Source organism: Trichoplax adhaerens, genomic scaffold, assembly GCF_000150275.1.
Source record: "Trichoplax adhaerens TRIADscaffold_25 genomic scaffold, whole genome shotgun sequence".
In the NCBI taxonomy this organism is placed as follows: Eukaryota; Metazoa; Placozoa; class Uniplacotomia; order Trichoplacea; family Trichoplacidae; genus Trichoplax; species Trichoplax adhaerens.
Genome location: NW_002060966.1, coordinates 251,523 through 271,656, shown reverse-complemented (window position 1 = coordinate 271,656; position 20,134 = coordinate 251,523). Strand labels below are relative to the sequence as shown.

At 33.3% G+C, this 20,134-nt stretch overlaps 3 protein-coding genes across 3 annotated transcripts; 1 reads left to right on the top strand and 2 right to left on the bottom strand.

The window, feature by feature from the left end:
* Nucleotides 1-3,562: 3,562 nt before the first annotated feature.
* On the top strand, nt 3,563-9,554 carry TRIADDRAFT_61557 (uncharacterized protein; the record flags this gene model as incomplete). The annotated part of the gene is made up of 19 exons (XM_002117530.1): nt 3,563-3,630; nt 4,844-5,021; nt 5,234-5,304; nt 5,422-5,502; nt 5,619-5,661; nt 5,768-5,850; nt 5,942-6,049; nt 6,196-6,782; nt 7,146-7,182; nt 7,322-7,399; nt 7,657-7,777; nt 7,924-7,998; nt 8,069-8,137; nt 8,244-8,339; nt 8,598-8,696; nt 8,791-8,913; nt 9,137-9,194; nt 9,295-9,350; nt 9,468-9,554. The coding sequence occupies 19 exons, from the start codon at nt 3,563-3,565 to the stop codon at nt 9,552-9,554; spliced, it is 2,118 nt and encodes a 705-aa protein (XP_002117566.1).
* A 2,013-nt stretch (nt 9,555-11,567) lies between these two features.
* TRIADDRAFT_61556 (uncharacterized protein) lies at nt 11,568-13,386 on the bottom strand (the record flags this gene model as incomplete). The annotated part of the gene is made up of 8 exons (XM_002117481.1): nt 11,568-11,582; nt 11,758-11,839; nt 11,956-12,013; nt 12,104-12,208; nt 12,420-12,453; nt 12,597-12,693; nt 12,865-13,025; nt 13,333-13,386. 8 exons carry the CDS (start codon nt 13,384-13,386, stop codon nt 11,568-11,570), a joined length of 606 nt encoding a protein of 201 aa, XP_002117517.1.
* A 2,212-nt stretch (nt 13,387-15,598) lies between these two features.
* On the bottom strand, nt 15,599-18,335 carry TRIADDRAFT_38449 (expressed hypothetical protein; the record flags this gene model as incomplete). The annotated part of the gene is made up of 10 exons (XM_002117480.1): nt 15,599-15,819; nt 16,025-16,136; nt 16,241-16,311; nt 16,382-16,527; nt 16,626-16,754; nt 16,867-16,924; nt 17,025-17,181; nt 17,259-17,336; nt 17,666-17,799; nt 18,227-18,335. The coding sequence occupies 10 exons, from the start codon at nt 18,333-18,335 to the stop codon at nt 15,761-15,763; spliced, it is 1,053 nt and encodes a 350-aa protein (XP_002117516.1). The 3' UTR covers nt 15,599-15,760.
* Between the last annotated feature and the right edge of the window lie 1,799 nt (nt 18,336-20,134).

Genomic DNA, 20,134 nt, shown 5'->3' with positions numbered 1-20,134 from the left:
TAGCAGATATATTGTTTAAAGTTGCTTTTCGATACTGAAGTTGATCTATGCTGCATACCATTGAGTGTTCCTTATACTGTAGAGGAGATTATTTTAATTTAAGCAGTATTGAAATTTCTATACCCTGGTGTAGCTATAAGCTCTATCGCACATTGGAATAGATAGTAGACGTAATTTTAGTCGTATCCAATTCAGAAATCAGCGTGTTATCATCTATTCTTGGACATGACATGTTACTCGTAATATATCGTCATATATTTAAGAAAGAAACCGCAAATCAATAACAAACGTTGCGGTCTAGGTGTAATTGATAAAAAGCCTAATGAGAGAGATGCGAGTTTTAAATTCCATTCAAATTCGTAAAATTCCCTCCCTCCGTCCCCCCAAAAATCACGATTTTACACTGTATAAGGTGTGTTGAAGTTATACTTGTAATTAACGTTGAATGCGTTATTGCAATAAATTAAATGATTAGACTATCATCAAAGCTAATTAAAAAGAATTGAAAGTATTCTTTCGAAAATTAGTGATTAATACGCAGTAGATAATATCAAAATTAAATTTAGTTGTATGACAATTGCACCCAATAGCTTAGTATTAATACTATATAACCTTCAGCCAACCTAATCGACGTGGAAAGCACCATTCGTTGATCTAATGATGTTAAGATAGGTAATAACTAGGTGTGGCATTAAGATACCGGCAGCATGGATTCATCATTTACGGGTTATTACCTGCTATCTTGTAAGCTAATACAGTAGAAACTATAGTACTAACGAATCAATTAACTTACTCATCATCACCCGTAGTCTATCTAGACTGATTGGGGCCGAACAGTATACGAAGATATTATGTTTTTGTCATGTAACAGATGGCAATTTCATATAGACTGGGAATAAATAGAACGAATCCATTGTTTATCACTGTTGTAGTCGCTATGCCAAATGACAGATCTTACCGATAGAGTAAGAGGATCACTGTTTACCTATATCATGTGAATAAATGGCAAAAATACAAACAAAATAGCTATGGAATGCATGGTACGTTGAAAAACTTGTTTTTAGATCCTTCTTCTCAATAGGTAGCGCCTAACAATTATCAATAATGGCAATACACGTGAAGACATTACACACTGCATGGTGAATATCATTGGTAGAAGAACTAATTAATTAATTGTTATATTCAAATTCATTTGTATTGCTTATTCTAAACACTTAACTTAGCGCTAATGACGTTTATTGATCATATTGTTATTAATTATGACATCCACATTCCTTCGCTTGCAATGTTGAAATAATAACAATCATACTTTTATATGTATATTGTATTCTAATTGTTGTCATTTCCCTCGATTGCTTTTTCATATAATTTAGACTCTACTAACTTGAATCACGCCGATCGTCGATGGAATAGAGCTCAACGTGATACTCATATGGCACGAGAGATTTACTACTACAATTTAATAGCTATTTCTCGATTGTATAAATTCATATTTCAGCTGTCAGTCATTTATCAACTTGTTGGCTTCTTTCCATAATTGTGCTGATACATTCTAGTAAACAATGAACCAAATGTATTGATTTGATCATACGATTTTGTGCATGTTTGATATTCCATAGCAGTTTAAAGAATAGCTCTATCTTCAAAGCTTGGAATGTGATTGCTACTTCTATCATTAATTTTAATTTTGTGCAATGATCAGTTTCTAGGCTGGCAATATTAATTACTATTATTAGTCCGGTTACTCCTTCATTCCGTTATATTTCCATTTAGACTTGGATTACACGATTAATGGATTGCAATGGCACACATTGAAACGTTTTAAATATTCAATTCGATTGGAAAATCTTTTTTATGTCACTATCAATTCAAGATTAGATCGAATTTTCACAAGTGATCATTTATCATCATCGATTGACTATCATAGTAAAGACTTACAAGCATTTTTAAGCGTATCAGATCAAGCATTTGGCATCGACAAAATTATTGGATAGTATAGCCAGGTGGAAAACTGCGGTTCTATCAAAGTTCCGCCATGGCTTCAAATAGTTTTAGTAGCACAGAAAGGACAAATGGCGATAATATGCCCATGTAAGTCATTTCTTGGATATTACTATCGAGATGTATCATTTATTTTTGTTTTAACGGCTCTCTTATTTCTTTTCGAGTTTTTTTTGAGGGGGGGGGGGGGAGGATTTTGAAGATTAATTTTTTTCATTTGCCATGGATGAGTTTTCTTCTGTTACCATCATGACACTTTTTAATCTATAGTGTGAGGAATAGTAAGTTATTCTATCCATCCTTACTAACTAATACAAAAAATTGTAAGTTACATCGGAAAGTATTTATCAGTTATTGTCCAATTCGAAAAATAATAACCTTTCAGTCTTTTAAGTATTAAATAACGTTTTAAAATAGAATAGAATTTCTGTTTAATGCAAGAAAAAGTAATTCATCTTGCTATTGTAGCCATCATTAATAGAAATGTGGCTATGAACACATCTCAAGAAATCTTGATAGCTCAAGCTATCGTAGTCGACTATAGCTTAAAGTATTTCCCTATCTATTCATCGGCAAATTGCAAGATAATTCAAATTTATTACCTTATTTCTTAAGCTGAAAATATGATTTGCTAAGTACAAGTAAAAAGAACAGCACTATTAGATTTTGACCTCTTGAGCAACGGTTTAAGCTTACTTGACACATTTTTTCGCACTCTGTTTAACAATAATAATTATAATTGCTGCGCTTTGTTATAAATATCAAAAAGATACTAGACCGAAATAATAGTCGACTCCTTGTCTCCTTCTATAATGAAGCTAATAAAGCCATTTCATTCTCTTACCTTTCTCTTTTTGCTATAGTAATTAGTAGAACAAATTATTCATTGGTTTTTCTAATTCAAATAGTGTCATTATTCTAAATATTAATGCTGCAGCAAAATAAGTTACAGCTATCTTTAATTAAAATGGCGTAATGATAAACTATTTTTGTTAATTAAAATAAAGTAGAGCATCTTTGCCCGTGCCATTCAACTTTAAAAGAATAAAATGTCATGTATTTAGATCATAAATAAGATCTAATACGATAGAATATTGCAATGAGATTTCAGTCCACACCTAATCGCAAAGAGCTAGCTTGTATACAACTAGATATTTATAATCTACCACATTTTTACTGCGGTTAAAATTCCAATTTGGGTTACTAGTATTTAGTAAAAATTCATTTACACTTATTACATCGTCTAAATAGAATAATAATTACAATGATCGAAATTGAATCGTTTTTGGCTTCGAGAGGAGCATAAAATCAAAACATTAGCCAAAGAAAGGAATGCCGCCTTTAGATCTTTGTTAAAAATTGTCATCTACCCCGTAGTCTATTAAAACACGCTATGAGATGGCTAACAGGATCAAACATAGCCACCGAACTTTATTCCTTAAAGACTATCGTTGCTAGCTAGCAAAGTCACGAACACCTAGTTACTTTAGTTCAGAATCAGCGTGTGAGAACATCAATCTAACAATATCTGACCTATATATAGATTTTAAATTCCGTAATCATGCCGGACTATTCTTCTACTATTCGTACTTGCATATTTTTGGTCTTTCATGAACAAGTGTATCGGAAGTGAGAGAATTCTATAAATTCCAAGTTAATGTCATTCAAATCGAAGACTATCTCCTCAATAGTCAAAAAGACGACCGCAGTACAAATTACGGCGCGATCAAATTGATATCATTGCGTATCAGTTTGAAGCAAAATTGAATCTAATTTTCGATGGGCCTATTTTAATTTTGTAATTTGCTCGTTTTTTAGTATAGATGATTCGTATCGGTTTAAATTCACAAGATGAAATGAATAATTTCTAGTAGACCTTCATAGTAGATTAAGTGATTAGTTTATACAGTGGTAGAGTGGTCGAATTCTTATATCATTTCAGTAGTAGTAAAATCAAACGGTCAATTCGCCGGGGATTCCATTGGCTAGTCATTAACTATAATAGCGCATTATCCCTTATGTAGTAAACTGTTGCTACTAGTTTTTGCTATTGATATCACTTAGAAAGAATTTCATTTTACTTTTTTGGCATTCAATTTTCATTGGACGTATTTTTAACTTCTCAAAATCGCTATTTGCACAATTTAACTTGTTGTCACTTACAAGGTGGGAAAGGGGAAATAGAGAGTGTCATAATCACAATATAATGTATAGCTAATACTTTATACCAGCAGAGTATTCTCTTTCCTAGAACATTAGTAACCTTGAAGATTATATATATTTTGAATACAGTAACTTATTATCCTCCATGAATGATATCACGGTGTGTAGTTAAGCGCAAGATGGCCTAGCAGCTAACATTTCCCTTATATAAACGCTTGTGAACCCTATAAGGATGCGCTAAAATTATAGAAAAGGGGAAAAGTATGAACTAACGTTAAAAATGACCGTAATCGATCTATTTTTATACTATTACTTTATAAAGTTGATAACCTCTATCCATGAAAACGAAACATCGATTGGTTGGGTATCCAAAAAAATTGATTCATCAAATGCTCTGATTGTATTGAATCATCTAGCAAGACCTATTTAACTTGTAGATTAGGAAAGAAATAATTTAATTCCGCAGCAAACAATAGCTGCAGTTATCAGTAATCAAACTCTTCATTCGTTAACGCAAACACTTTTAAATCTTGTGCGTTTTATACGGAAAAAAATCCTTATGATGCAATCATAAGGCCCGGTTATTTATAGTCAAATCGTTTTTCATGCATAATAATATACGAAAATATAAATAAATTAAACTAATAAATTATGTATATATATATCTTTGCAATCTTAGGCCAACAACATTCGATACTTGCTTAAGCGGATTTTCTGATGAAGCAAATCGCATGCCGAATAGAAACGACAGCTTTAATTCAATTTCCTCACCACGCCAATTCGATTATAGAAACAGAAATGTGATGTATCCTCTCCAACATCGTGGTAGTTCCGAGTCTAGTCTGGCATCAGTACCAGTGAGTCGAATAATTATGGCTAAGATGTTGATATTCAATAAGATTAGCGTTATGAATTACAATGTTGAATATCTGCTAAAAATTTCCACTCAAACTATAATTTTCTTTTCATGTTCATTAATTAGAATAATTGATAGTGAATAGAACGATCAACGATGACTAGACGTATTGAGCCCTAATTCTTATTTTCAATTTTATTTAATCCGTCACAGTCTTCTTATTCCCATGCTTCTACTAATGATCCTGGTCTGATCTTTGAACGAATGCCAGATAATTTTTATGAGTAAGTAAAAAATTCAATCAACTTAATTGAATTGGAAAGTTTGATTATTGTAATCCAACTTTTTATTTGCAATTGAATTTATGTCAAAAGCGTGCTAACTATTCTAACTTTTGCTAGACCTACTAATCGGCCTCCTAATTTCAATTCGTATCCTTACGGAGAGCGTGATGGTATCTACGGTAGCGGCCTTCTTGATAGGTAAGTTAGCGAATTTTGTATAAGCATTTGATAATTCTCGATTTACTGTAAATTGGAAAGTAGATCTTTTAAAAACCTTTATACTAAATTTATGTCATAAACGATTTTTTATATAGCGGTTTAAGTCAAACAAGAAGTGAACACTCGATGCCGGAATCGGTAAATAAATCATGTGTTGTGAATTGTAATATATAACGTGACTGTTGTAGTTGAATAGATGATATATATATACAGTATAATCATAAGTTTCATTGATTAATAATAGGAACGACTTCAACGCCATATTGACTATTTAACATCTAAAGTTAAACAGTATCAAATAGAGAACAAGCATTATCAAGAAGAAAAGTAAGAAATCTACATCCGTTTATGCTCGCTTTCTAAATATTAGACAATCATACGATAGTCTGAAATTTAATCCATTCTCTTTACATTTTAGTGTCTTGTTAGCTGCACGATTAAAGGCAACATTAGATATGAATGCTGTTTTACAACGTAAGCTAAAAGAATATGCGGCCAGTAGATGGGCCGCACCACGACAACAATGGTAAGTTGGAAAAGGATAGATTTACAATAATGATTTATTTAAATAATTTATGAGAATAGTTATCGTTTTAGGCAATAGAGTAAGTAGGAATAGGACTGCATCTTCTCTAAACTTGATTTAAATCGCAACCACTCCTCTTTTTTTAGGTCATCGGATAATACTATTCCAACTGCCTCAGCATACCCAGTTCAGGGAATGGCCCATACCACAAGATCAGCATTCTCACCGACATTACCTAGTGTTAATGTAGTTACACAGAAGACAAAAACAACTTCTCCTCACCCAAGATATATGCCGCCATCATCGTATTCACCAAATCAAGAAACATCTACAGAATACAATAATAACAACAATACTAACAAAATAACTAGTAATAATAGCCATCAGACAGCGTCGCCAGGATTAATTGAACGTAAAGAATTTCGCAATATCAATTCAAGCCAATTGGAATTTTTAAAAGATGAACATTTATCGACATTAGATAGTAAAATAAGCATAGCTTCGGAAAGATCGAAATCAATAACCGAAAGAGATTGGTCCGGCTTCAGTTTTAAAGGAGGAGCAGTATCCTTGATTTCCCTTTTAAGCGAAGGTACCGGAGTTCACTGCCCCAGTCTTGGCCACAGCGAACATAATAGTGATTTATCGGATAGTGATTCTGATGAAAGCTGCAACGAAGAAAACGATGAGCAATCTATCCTTAGTCGTTATAACTCAATCAATCTAAAGAAAAGTAAGTTTAGTTCGTCTCTACTGGATTCGATGATCCATTCCCATTGCTATGCTATCATCTTGTCATTAGACAAACTTTTCTAGTCACTACGTCACAAATCATCACTATCACATAGAGTTGTTTATTTACATTCTTGTCAAAATTAATGTTGGCATTGTACCAGGCAAAAAATTTAATTCGATTATCACCATATGATCGTCTATAATAAGTTACGAAATTCATAGCAAAGTTTACAATAATACGCCTTCCCCTACTCCATTTTACTTAAAGTAAAATTGCAATTTATATTACTTTCAAATGATTAGAATAGATATTGAAAAGTTAAAAATAAAATTTATTTCCTTTATCATTGATTCAATCTAGAATTACCTTGGAAGTTTGTTGTTCGAAGTGAGATATGGTAAGTTAAATTTATATTTAAGACATGTATACGTGTATGTATTTTATTGGCTGTTTATGTTGATTTAGAATTGAACCTTTACTCTTACATCTCATGAATAATATTATCTAATCGTCTAATTTATAATTTTTCTCTATAGTTATCAGAAAAAAGGACAATTATGTATTACTTTAATGGATGCTGAATGTAATCTTCCCAAACTACCACGATTAAAAGTGTAAGCTTGATCTTTTTATAATATTTATATCGGTTGATACTTCCGATAGGTATATAGTACAAGAAAATAGTTGTGGGTAAAATGATTGTTCAGTTATCCTATCACAGATTTATGAATATTGTTTATTCTATTGATATATTTCATTTTATTACCGCAAATTAATCTTGATTTCATATGTGGTATTAATATAAATGTTACTTTCTTTCAATAGACAATAGAATTAAAAACTTAATTATATTTTTTATTGATAATTTTAGATACTTCTTCGTCAATTTAACTTCCAACAATGGTGACTGGTCAGAAGGCCGAAAAACAGAACTATTTCATGTTACTAAAAAATTTCCTATTAATCAAGTTTATAACTTCTCCTTAATCAATGTAAGTCTTTCAGTCCAAAGTAAATTATACGTATCAATGAGCTATTGATGGCTTAATATTTTTATCTAACGAATTACTTGACAATATGCTGCCTACATAACATCATGAGTCTAGTTACTAATTGACAAATTTGATGTTTTTTACAGGACAGTCTAGACGATTTTGTTATTAACCTTAGTGTTTGCACAAGAATTGAACCTAGTGATGTAGAAGTCTCACTAGTATGTATATTAAATCGCTATTTATGGATTTAATTATAGAAAATTAATAAAATTCTTGATCATTTATTAGGGTATACAATCCATTATACCTCCTAATTGTTTGAATGGAGTCCGATCTTATGAAATTACTAGCAGCAATGTATGTGACAAAACGTCTATATAAATACAACAATGTTGATCAATGTATTGAGTTCCTTTCCGTCTGGATCCTGTTAATCCTATTTTAATTTATTGGACTGTTATAGGCTAAAACGTGGAAACAAGTTATTTCTAGCCTTAAAAACTGCAGTAAAAAATCAAGCGATATTACTCCATCAATTAAGCAAAATAATGACAATGAGGTAACAACTAGAGTAGTTTAGAGCTTATGCTTAAGAGAGCCTTCAAAAGCAAACTTGCGTTTTCTTCTTATTTATAAAATGTATCGATGCTTAGTCATATTCAAGATAGAGGATTTTAAATAAGGATAACCATGAATATATATCTGTTACCGTATTTGAGTTTTGAAATATCCTGTTATTAATGAGTAAAGTAGTTGTGTATGCCTTTATGGCCAATTTTTTTGTTTTTATATTAATCATTTTATCATTTCCACCAAGGAGGGAGCAAATTCGTTCCGGCACTCAATACCTATCAAAACTAAAGATCTAGATAAGGATGCATCTAATCCATCCAGTTATATTTCTTGTAATGACGAGGTAATGAATTATTACGCGAAACTGCATTATTCACCACTAGTCGTGTGCAGAAATGTATCAGTTTACAAGATATATCTTTCAATCTACCTCACAGGAAATTATACTACAAAATCGAACTCACTCTTACAGTAACTTAAGACATGTCGGTGTGGAAGAATCAGACCATAATGACAGCGATGACGAATGTAATGAAATAACTCCAAAATTAGAATCTAAGGTAAACATTATATTGATGACGTCAGATTATCTATGCCTACACCGAAATACTGAATTAGTTACTCCAGAAATTCCTTAGTTGGAGTAGCCATTACTTTATCATTAGTCACAAATGGCATGATGAGTATTATCTATAGAATACTGTACCGTAAATTCAAAAGAGTTTTGGCTGATTGAAAAATCAAGGCAATCTATATCTTAAAATGATGGATTTCTATCTATAGGCTCCAAGTCGTACAAGTATAAATGGTAGTCAAAATATAAAAGAAGTTGTAGAGACAGGTATTGTGCAGCATATACATGCATAACATGAGCAACAGCGATTCTGTACTATTAGCCTAAATTCGTATATCTGAATATCTATTGTCATTTAATATTATAGAATCGAAGGATGCGGCATCTTCCCACGTATCCAAGAGTAAAGATACAACTACCACGGTAAGAATAGAAGGAACGCTAGTTTGTGCAACGTAGAATAATTCATTATTATATAAGGATTAAGCAAAGATACCCTGTTAAATTATTCATCTTTAATTCCTACTATTAATATAACAGGCTGAAAATCATCGTGGCTCAAGGAGATCACTCAAATCATTATTAAGAAGAAATCATAAAAGGAAAAATGTAGATACAATGGTGTAAACTGCATCTTTAAAAAATATTTCCTAAATCTCAAAGTGGCCGTTCTATTCTCATTGCATGTAACCATTTATCCAACGCTCTGTGATATTGATAACTTTTATGGCCATAAATGCATAATGTAAAAGAAACCGTAATATAATTCAATATTGTATAGTATGTAAATGAAATATTAAATTTTACTTCTAATAATATGTGAAATATATCGTAATTACTGTCTAAACTTTGACCCTGTGAAAGGGCTAATAAATGCATATTAATTAAGTGTTAAGATGATAGGCATTATTAAATGGCCTTATAATTTCGTTAAAGAAACTGTCCACAAATTGTATTGCTAAAATTTATGTCATCTATACTCATGGCGGAATAACTTCAATTTGCAATAAATAGAGTTCAGATATGCAGTTATATTTGCATACTATGCTCGCTTTATTAAGCTTTAGTGTTGCGAAAAAACTATAGAAAACTAGCTATCAAGTATGGAAGGCATAATGTCTGGATTTATTCAAATGCTAAATAACATATTAGAGTAAATTGCGGTCTGGTACAGACGAAGCGAGCGGGCTCGCAACAATATTATAACTTATAAGCAAGTATAAATAATATTATTGATCCCTATTTTATAACTGATTTATTACATAATATTGTATGCAAAACAAATAATAGATAAATGGTTAAACTAAATCTTTTCTACTGCGAATATTAGATTGTAAATGATTATTGTTTACTACCATGTTTGGTAATAAAATTTTGCCAATTATATTATTTATCGACTAGCTGAACCACGTATGCCTAGCTGTGCGTTAAATTATACGTCTACAATATTAAGCAATCATCAAATAAGCTTAGTTGGAAATATTTGTTCTATCTACCCTTTAGACTATGTTCAAGAGTACCGTATGCCACCGCATGTGAATTACTTGTACTTCAAGATTCTTAAATTTAACAAACCAAATTTTAAAAGATTTTTGAACGATGTAAAGCTTTATTTATCAAAGTTCACAATTTCTACTGCTTGCCATTTGTAAGACAGTGTAATAATGTATTCTAAGTTGATGATATGTTTAGTAATGTCTACTATAGTTATTGTATTCAACGTGTGATACATATTCCGTTAGAAGCTTAAGTATTAAATATAGCTAGCTTAGTAACTGTATCCTCTTGAAGAGGAGTGCTACAGTGTTCACACTAGAGCTTCACGTGAAAGGTGTAAACTATCCTGTATTTGAGACGGTAATACTGAAGTGTATAGTAAATAAGGTACTAAGGTTTTTAACGCAGAAATGTATATAAGCGAGTAGTTTAGTTCAGTAAAATAGTTCTTTCTCGTTAGAGAGGTCCTCAGCTGATCGATCTTTGTAAACGAGGTTTTGTTCAATAAATCTTAATTTTCTAAAGTCTAGGAGATTCTTGGTCTATCAACCTCACACTATTATAAATGTGTATATCATTCCTAACAAGATTATGCTATCGAATATTGTTCACCTCTAACCCGAATAAAGTAATCGAGTTCACAATATACTAAGATACTAAGTAAAATCCACATTAATCAAACCAAATTAGCTTTATTTTAAAGCCATAATACTTATTACGATTCAAAAACTTGGAAGGCAAATTCTAAAAATTAATCTTTATATTATTTCTTAGCATTCATGATACCATGTGTATAACAGAATGGTCTGAGCAAAAACACTTAAGACCATACATATTAGTTATCAAGTTCTGATTTTAATAAAGTGCAAATAATAGTTCATTGTAACAGTATGGGGTATTTATAACTTTAAATGGAAAGGAATAATGTAATCATACAAAACAGTACTGTTATGGCCGACTTTATATCAGTACATATGGCATAATAATGTAGACATTATCATATTGGATTTTACTATCAATAAACTTAATGCACCTAGCTGATTACTCGATTGAAATAACTTGAATATATGAGTACATGTTTCTTTCTATAAGTTTTTATTTAATCAGATTTATTGGTTGTATTTCTTTTATGAACCAAGTATTTCAGATAGAGTTCACCTAAAGTAGCGATATAAAATAGATAAAAGGGCGTCAGTTATTAGCTTTTGCGGCAGCAATCATATATAATTCATTCATTGCAGAGACCTGCATTCAACAATCTACAATTTATTTTATCGTGATCATACCGTTGAAGATTCTTTACGGTTACAACATTATGTGAATAAACATCTACCCTTCCATTGACCACCGCAGCAATGGCATCTTTATTTTCTTGGAAATCAGGTGTTAATGTTTCAACCAACATTAATAACTTACTGAATTAATGGGCAATAATTTAAATTGCTTGTGTTTAATGATATCAGATAGTTGTGTATTGTCAATAAATCATCGATATATGATCAACTGTGTTTCTTTCTATAGCCATGAATACCGTTTCTTAATTTCTCGAACAATTTTGGCGAAATGGCTGGATCCACCATCAAGAAGATCTGTCAGTATTTAGAATAAATATCATTTAAAATGTTAGCCATCCTATTCTACTAGATCGTTTCTATCCAGTTTAAAGGTAGTATGCATACCATCTCTATTCACAGAAGTTAAGACGACACAGTCAAGGCCCCATTTTGCAAGCGCTATCGCCGTATTGATAGGTTCATCAGGGTCAGGCATCGGACATGAAAGTACTGTTTTAACGGAGCAATATCGACAACAATATCGACAACACGAGTACAAGTATCACCTAGAATCTATGGATTGATTTAAAAAACTAATTTGAAATGTCGATTTTAAATTCAGTCGAATTTGGCCAAGCCTTACCAAGATTGATGCGGTAGCAGACCCAGATTCACCTCCCCAACATTCACTGATGTTTGGGCATTATGCTGCTTCACAAACCTATCCATTCAAGAACCATCATTACTAATGTTAGCTTCGATAGTATTGAAAATGCAGGTTCAAACGACTAACATAGATACGTTCTATACCAGGAATAAATTGACGTGGATGACTTAATAGAATTGGCCATCAAAAGGAGTAGAAGAGTCATTAATGGGAAGATGACTATAGATGTACCGTGTTTAAATTTAAACTTCTTAAATCATTCTTTAACTTGTTATAACTTTGGGGCGTAGGTATCGTCGGCTTTCTAATCCACGGTGGTAAAGGAAGGCTATGATTAGAATAGTTGGCGAAGTAAAGGTTAAGTGTAGTTATAAAATCAGTCGTATTTTGCAAGATTGAATCCATTGCAGGTGATAGAATACGCCTTCATTGCGGACAAATGTGGCAAGAATCATTGGATTTCTCCTTGGTAGAATATAAGTAGCAAAAGATGGCTTACTATCTACGTTTAGCAAAAAAATCAACTTTCTTGATTTGATTGGGAGATTTGACGATAAAATCTTGTAAAGCAGGCCCATTGGCAATCTCTTGTATCTTCTTCTTTGGTAGATTACCGTAATAACGATGGAGAACGCCAGCGGATGGCATCCATTTCAAAGCCTTGGGTGTCAAAAAGAACAATTAGTCTGTTGATATTGGGTGATATCTACCGGCGAGCAAGTATTGATGGCCACATTCAATCTGTCTCTGGATTACCTGTGGAAACGGTCAGTAAGTCCATGGTGAAATGATCTGTAGGTCGGCCATAGCAAGAATCGAGGCAGTAACCGTCTTTGGATAACAACCAACGAATTGCCTTTGCTTTGCGAGGAAATAATTTTCCAAAATCAACGCCGCCCAAAAGAATAGGATAGCACAGTATCACATACACAAGGTGATGGATTACTCGTTACGCCTAGCAACTCACCGCCTTCTTGCTTAGTCTTGCTCGGCTGCTCGTTCCAAGGTGATCGCCATTCATTGCAGGTATTTCCACCTGCTAGTGATTGACCGCTGCGTTAGAATAGGGCGGGCAATGCGTTCGTTTCGTTGAACGTTAGTTACACTCTCCATTTATTTGGTTGACAATTTAGAGACAGACAACGCCATTTTGAACTGGAGATGACGAAACGAGAGTACTAATATTTAGATGAAGAATTGGGGGAAAATTCTTCATCGTCTCCATGACAATCGGCCATTTTTTCCAACTTTCATTCTCTCCTTATCGCAAGTTGGACGTCCAACGCCATTGCAAACGATGACGTATGCACTTGCCCAACCAATCAAAATCTCTCTCTATTGTGGACAATGACAAAGACAAGGAGTAGTGCATACTTTTACTGTATATAATATGAATATGGGTTAACTTATATAAACTATGGATTACGCCAAGAAGACTAAAAGAAGGTCTTCCAAAAAAGGGACAAAATTATGGGTTAGCATACTGTATATAAAGCATGGACTACGCCAAGAAAACTAAAAGAACGTCTTCTTGACGTAGTCCATAATATACCTAAATACAAAAAGTGACAAAATTATGGGTGAAGATTTATAAACCATTGACTACGCCAAAGAGGCTTTAAAAAGGTCTTCTTGACGTAGTCCATGATATACCTAGATACAAAAAAGGGACAAAATTATGGGTTAACTAATGTAAGCCATGGACTACTAGTATATCAAGAAGACTAAAGGAACGTCTTCTTGACATAGTCCATGATATACCTAGATACAAAAAAGGGACAGAATTATGGGTTAACATACAGTATATAAACCATGGACTACTCGCGTATAAAGAAGACTAAAAGAACGTCTTCTTGACGTAGTTCATGATATACCTAGATACAAAAAAGGGACAGAATTATGGGTTAACATACTGTAAATAAACCATGGACTACTCGTGTATCAAGAAGACTAAAAGGTCTTCTTGACGTAGTCTATGATATACCCAAATACAATAAAGAGACAGAATTATGGGTTAACATACAGTATATAAACCACGGACTACTCGTACATCAAGAAGACTAAAAGAATGCCCTCTTAATGTAGTTCATGATATACCTAGATACAAAAAATGGAAAAAAATTATGGGTTAACATACTGTATATAAACCATGGGCTACGTCGAGAAGACTAAAAAAAGGTCTTCTTAACGTAGTCTATGATATACCTAAATACAAAAAAGGGATAAAATTATTTTTACTCGACGTTATTCGAGTTGGCCTATTGGTCACATCGTCGATCCAGGTATATTGCTTCTGTAGTATCGCAGAAGTAGTTTCATCAACGTACGGGGAACGAGAAGGACCTACTGTACAGTGCGACGTATTGCTCCTTGCAAATCTCTCTAGCTACAACGTGTATCTTCGATTATGAGAAGAAAACTAGCACAGTTACAGTAGTCCATGCCTATACAGTAAATACCTACTGTAAATGTTAATATACAGTATAATCCATAGACTACAGAAAAAAAACTAAAAGAATAAACGTGGAGTAAAAATTATTTTGTCCTTTTTTTGTATGAAAAAGCTTGAGCTAACTAGCTATCTAAAATACATAGAATGCTTTATGTCTCAATGGATACAAATGCTAATTACATAATAGAGTTAATTGTAATCTGTTACAGACGAAGCAAGGAGGTTTATAACAGTATTATGAGCAAACACAAATAACATGATTGATCAATGACATGAGCATTGCATAAATGATCTATACGTATTACCTAATACTCAATGAAAAAGAGATAATTGATACTAATTGTAAATTAATTTCTACTGACAATTTTAAATTGGTTATGTTTATAACTAAGTGTAAGATCTCTTTTACTTCACTTCACTTATATTTGATCAATTTGCTAAGATTGCCCTTGCTTTCTATAGTACTTAGGACTTATAACTAGAGTATGACTTAGCTAGTTAATACTGGAGGAATCTTAAAATTTACGCGGCACTACACCAAGTTTGATCATAATTTATCTTTACCTTTTATTTATAAATTATGATATATTTCTTAGCATTCAAAATAATAGTATATGTACGCGTATAGCAGAATCACCTAGGCAATACTTGATAGAGCTTATAAATTATCAAATTGTGATTTTAGTAAAATAATAATAATTAATAATTCAGTGTAATAGTATGGCATGCATATTTATATCACCATACGGAAGGAAATGATGCAAAGTTTTACAAAGCAACTCTCTTATAGCTCCACTTTATATCAGTATCTATTGCACAATAACCAGTCTATAGATAGCATTATAGCGGATTTTATACTATTAATAAACTAAACTTCATGCGCTTAGCTGATTACGTCATTGAACATCATAAGATGTTCATTTTTCTTTCTACAAGTGGTTAATTAGTCAGATCCATTGGTCTTATTTCTTTTATGAACAAGGTTTTTCAGATAGAATTCACCTACAGTAGCGATGTAAAATAGATGAAAGGGTATCAGTGAACAGTATTTGCTATTCAGCGCAGGCTATGCGTTGCATTTCGGCAGGAAATTATGTAGACAAATAGAGTATAGTAAGGATATAGGAAGGAGCAAACGTAGCAATGAACTGGCTATTATATGCTACCATGTTGTCATTTTAAACTGCTATAGAACCATTATTGTTACCTGCTTTGTAAGATGACCGTACTAAAGGGCCGCTAGCAGTATAGGCAAAACCTAGTTCGTTACCAACTTTTTCCCAATGCTGAAATTTGGCAGGTGTAACGTATTCCTTAACCTACGATCCATGACATGATAATAATGTTTAATAGAGATGTTGCATTTTGTTAAAAGATCACATTTTCAAAATGAATTCAAGTCTTTATCGAGACTATTCAATACTTTAATATGATATCTTGTAGGCTGCATATACTGGCCAAGGGTGATACAATCGACATCGATACTTCTTAAATCTATCGATAAGATAAATGATTTAATTTCTCTATACTAAGACAAGGACAAATTTCTCTTCTATAGGGTAACCTTTCATGGTTTGGAGTATTGATTCATCAGTCTCTCCCAAACCCAACATTATGGACGTTTTAGTAACAAGATTGGGATTAACGATTTTTGCGTAACTCAAAACTTCAAGAGATTGTTCATAATTTGCGCGTGGATCACGTACTAGCCTATCAATTGGAGATATAATTGCAGATGTATCATCAACAATCAACAATCTATTTCCAAGTCATGAAAGCTTAGGAGTGAAAGCATAGGAGTGACATACCATTGAAGATTCTTTACAGTTTCAACATTATGTGCATAAACATCTACTCCCGCATTGACAACTGTAGCAATAGCTGCTTTATCCCCTCGGAAATCAGGTGTTAAAGTTTCAACCAGCATCGATAAATTGCTAGATCAAGGGAAAATAATATTAAAATTGTTGGGGATGAAAGAAATCACGTCGTTCTATATTATAAATGAATTCTATATAATCTACTGTGTCCATCGATAGCAATGAATACCGTTTCTTAATTTCTTTCACAGTTTCAGCGAAATGGTTGGATCCACCATCAGAAAGATCTGCCACCATATAGAAAAATAAATTTATAAATTTCATTTCTAGGCTACCAATCCTATGCTATAGCAGTGGTAGCATCATGCTATAAGATCGTAAGCATACCATCTCTATCTACAGAAGTTAAGACTACATAATCAAGACCCCATTGTGCTAGAGCTATAGCCGTGTTAACAGGCTCATCAGGATCAGGTGGAGGAGGTTTACGTGCTGTTTTAACGGAACAAAATCGACAACCACGTGTACATGTATCGCCTAGAACCTATTCATACACAGGGTATACAAAAAAACAATATCAAGAACCGATTTCAAGGGTAATCCTATTTAGTCGTGACTTACCATGATTGTTGCAGTAGCAGTTCCAGATTCACCACCCCAGCATTCACCTATGTTCGGACATCTTGCTTCTTCGCAAACCTATTAATTAACAAATCATACACTACTGATGTTAGCTTTGATACTATTAAAAATAATGGTTAAAATGGCTAACATGATCATCATGGCGGTGTTGGACTACAGGAAAAAATTTTTACAAATGACTGAATAGAATAGACAATGCAGCTATTAAATTGGTTATGAAAAGTTCTCTGCTATCCAAGGGAGTAGAAGAGTCAACTTCAAGCGAGCTATTGCTAGCGATGATGATTAATCATTACAGAGGCATTTCACTACTGTCCAACAACCAATTGATTATGCGAGAAGACTGTAGAAAGTATAATTACAAACATGGTCCAATGCATACGTACCGTATGTAATTTTAAGTTTCTTAAATCTTTGTTTAGCTTGTTATAACTATTGGACGTAGGTATCGTCGTTTTAAGCCACGGCGGTAAAGGAAGGCTGAAATTAGAATAGTATATGAATAGAGTATTAAGAGAAGCTTCAAGCCGATTTCATTGAATAACATTAACAGCGAATCTATCGATGATGTGGCAAAATTGGATCAACTAAAGGCGAGTTCGAATAGTATATGAATAGAGTATTAAGACAGGCTTCAAGACGATTTCATTGAGTAAGATTGACATCGTATCTATCCATGATGTGGCAAAATTGGATCAACTAAGACGATTTCGAATAGTATATGAATAGTGTACAGTATTAAGAGAGGCTTCAAGACGATTTCATTGAGTAAGATTAACAGCGTATCTATCCATGACATGGTAAAATTAGATCAACTACAGATGATTTCGTCTATAACGTGTGGATATCTCAATATGAATAGTGTCATTCCTCATTCATTTGACATTGATGAATTATGATAGTTTACCGTCTACGTTTAGCAAAATACTCTTCTTTCTTGATTTCACTAGGAGATTTGACAATAAAATCTTCTAAACCAGGCCCATTGGCAATCTCTTCTCTCTTACTCTTTGGTATATTACTGTAATCACGAATCGAAGCGACAGTCGATGGCATCCGTTTCAAAGACTTGTACATAAAAATAATAATTAGTGGATACACCCCATCACGAATACAGTACGCTAGCATGCACTTATTGCATAAAATACCCTTAAAAATGGTCTACAAATCCATTGGGAAGTCGTTTGTAGGCCAGCCATAACAAGAATCGAGGCAACGACACTCTTGATTGACCATCAAACGATGAATCTGCCAGACTGTACTGGTAATTCTTCCTAGTAATGAACAATCCTTTCGATCGATCCTGTTGTATTTCAATGTCATGCAATAGAAGTGAAAATAGACAGGCGATTTTCCCTTGACTTGATTTCAATTGCCAGCCAACTTTCCCTCTGCTTCTGCAGTCGATGTTGGTTAGAATGGGTAATGAGGAAGAAATGATTTCAAAACAAGATTGGTAGTGGACCATCCAGCCAGCCAAATCACTTACTGGTGGCGTTGTTGATACTGTCTATTGTACCGTAAGGTATTGTATGAAGCACAATTTCATCCATTTATGACGTCATTGGCTTCAATGCAATGTACTGTACGTACAAGATGACTGCAGGCAAGAGACACCAATTCATTCTAGATACGACTGTTACCCTACTGAAAGTGCAGTCGTTGCTAGTAGAGGGAGTATGATAAAGAATCTTCCTTGACCAACCAGTTCGAACTCGAACAAGTGTACACTGTACACTGTACGGTACAGTACGCTATGGCATTGACAGTCAGGTGACTCCGTCCATCGTCTGTCCGACTGTATAACATGGCAGACAATGTAGAATGTACAGTGTACACTTGTACACTATGGAGTCACCTGACAATGAATTGGGCACTACAGTACAAACTAGACACTTTGACTGTTCAGTACTGTACTGTACCATACCATACCATACAGCCTATACTGTACTCTGGGAGGAGCGATGGTTAGATAACCACGTTTTTTACTTAGTACTGTAGAAAATTCGGAATTTAATACAATATTACATAAAAGTTATTCCATTAAGTTCATTTTTATTAAGTAAATTAATAAGCCAAGTTATTCAGCTTTATATTTGTATAAATTTTATTACATTTTGATTCATTCTTGTGATTTTAGGGCACCTTACAGTACTCTGATTCGAATTAGTTTACGCAAGTACAGTACAGTACAGTCAGTACAGTACAGTACACTGTACTGTACTGGTACTCAGTACTCAGTATTCAGTGTCCATCCATGGTCTGTCCTATAACATAAGCTATCAGCGTTAGCAGTGTTGGATCTGCCAGGTTGTATGTTATAACTTGGGTTAAATAATCCAAGAATTTAAAAACAAAAGTACAACCGAAGTTAAATAACAGGCTGTAAGCAAGGGCTAGAACCCAAGCCAACAACTAGCATCACCAATAACCAACACTGCCTATCAGAGGAAGTCAATTTCGGTTCAATCATAGTCACAGTTTTAGCCAAATCTTGCAAGAACTTGATAGAAAGTGGTCGTGCAAGGTTCGGGTCTGCTCGATATGGATGCATTTCTAGCAGTCCATCTTAGTCTTCTTCTATCGATACAGATACTGAATTCGGTCGGTAATGGACTTATTTTTTTTTCAATCTGTCAATCAAGCTGTGCTCACCAAATCCTAAATCCTATGTTGGTAGTGTTGGCGGAGCAAAATAGTTCAGCGATAGATCCATTAGTCAACAATTGTACTGATTGATAGTCTATTCTAGTGTAATAAAGTCGTCTGTATCTTAATCTGTTCAACGGCTATATCTCACAATAAAATGAGTCAAACTGGACTGAGATCAATGGTTTATATTATTATAGTTTATA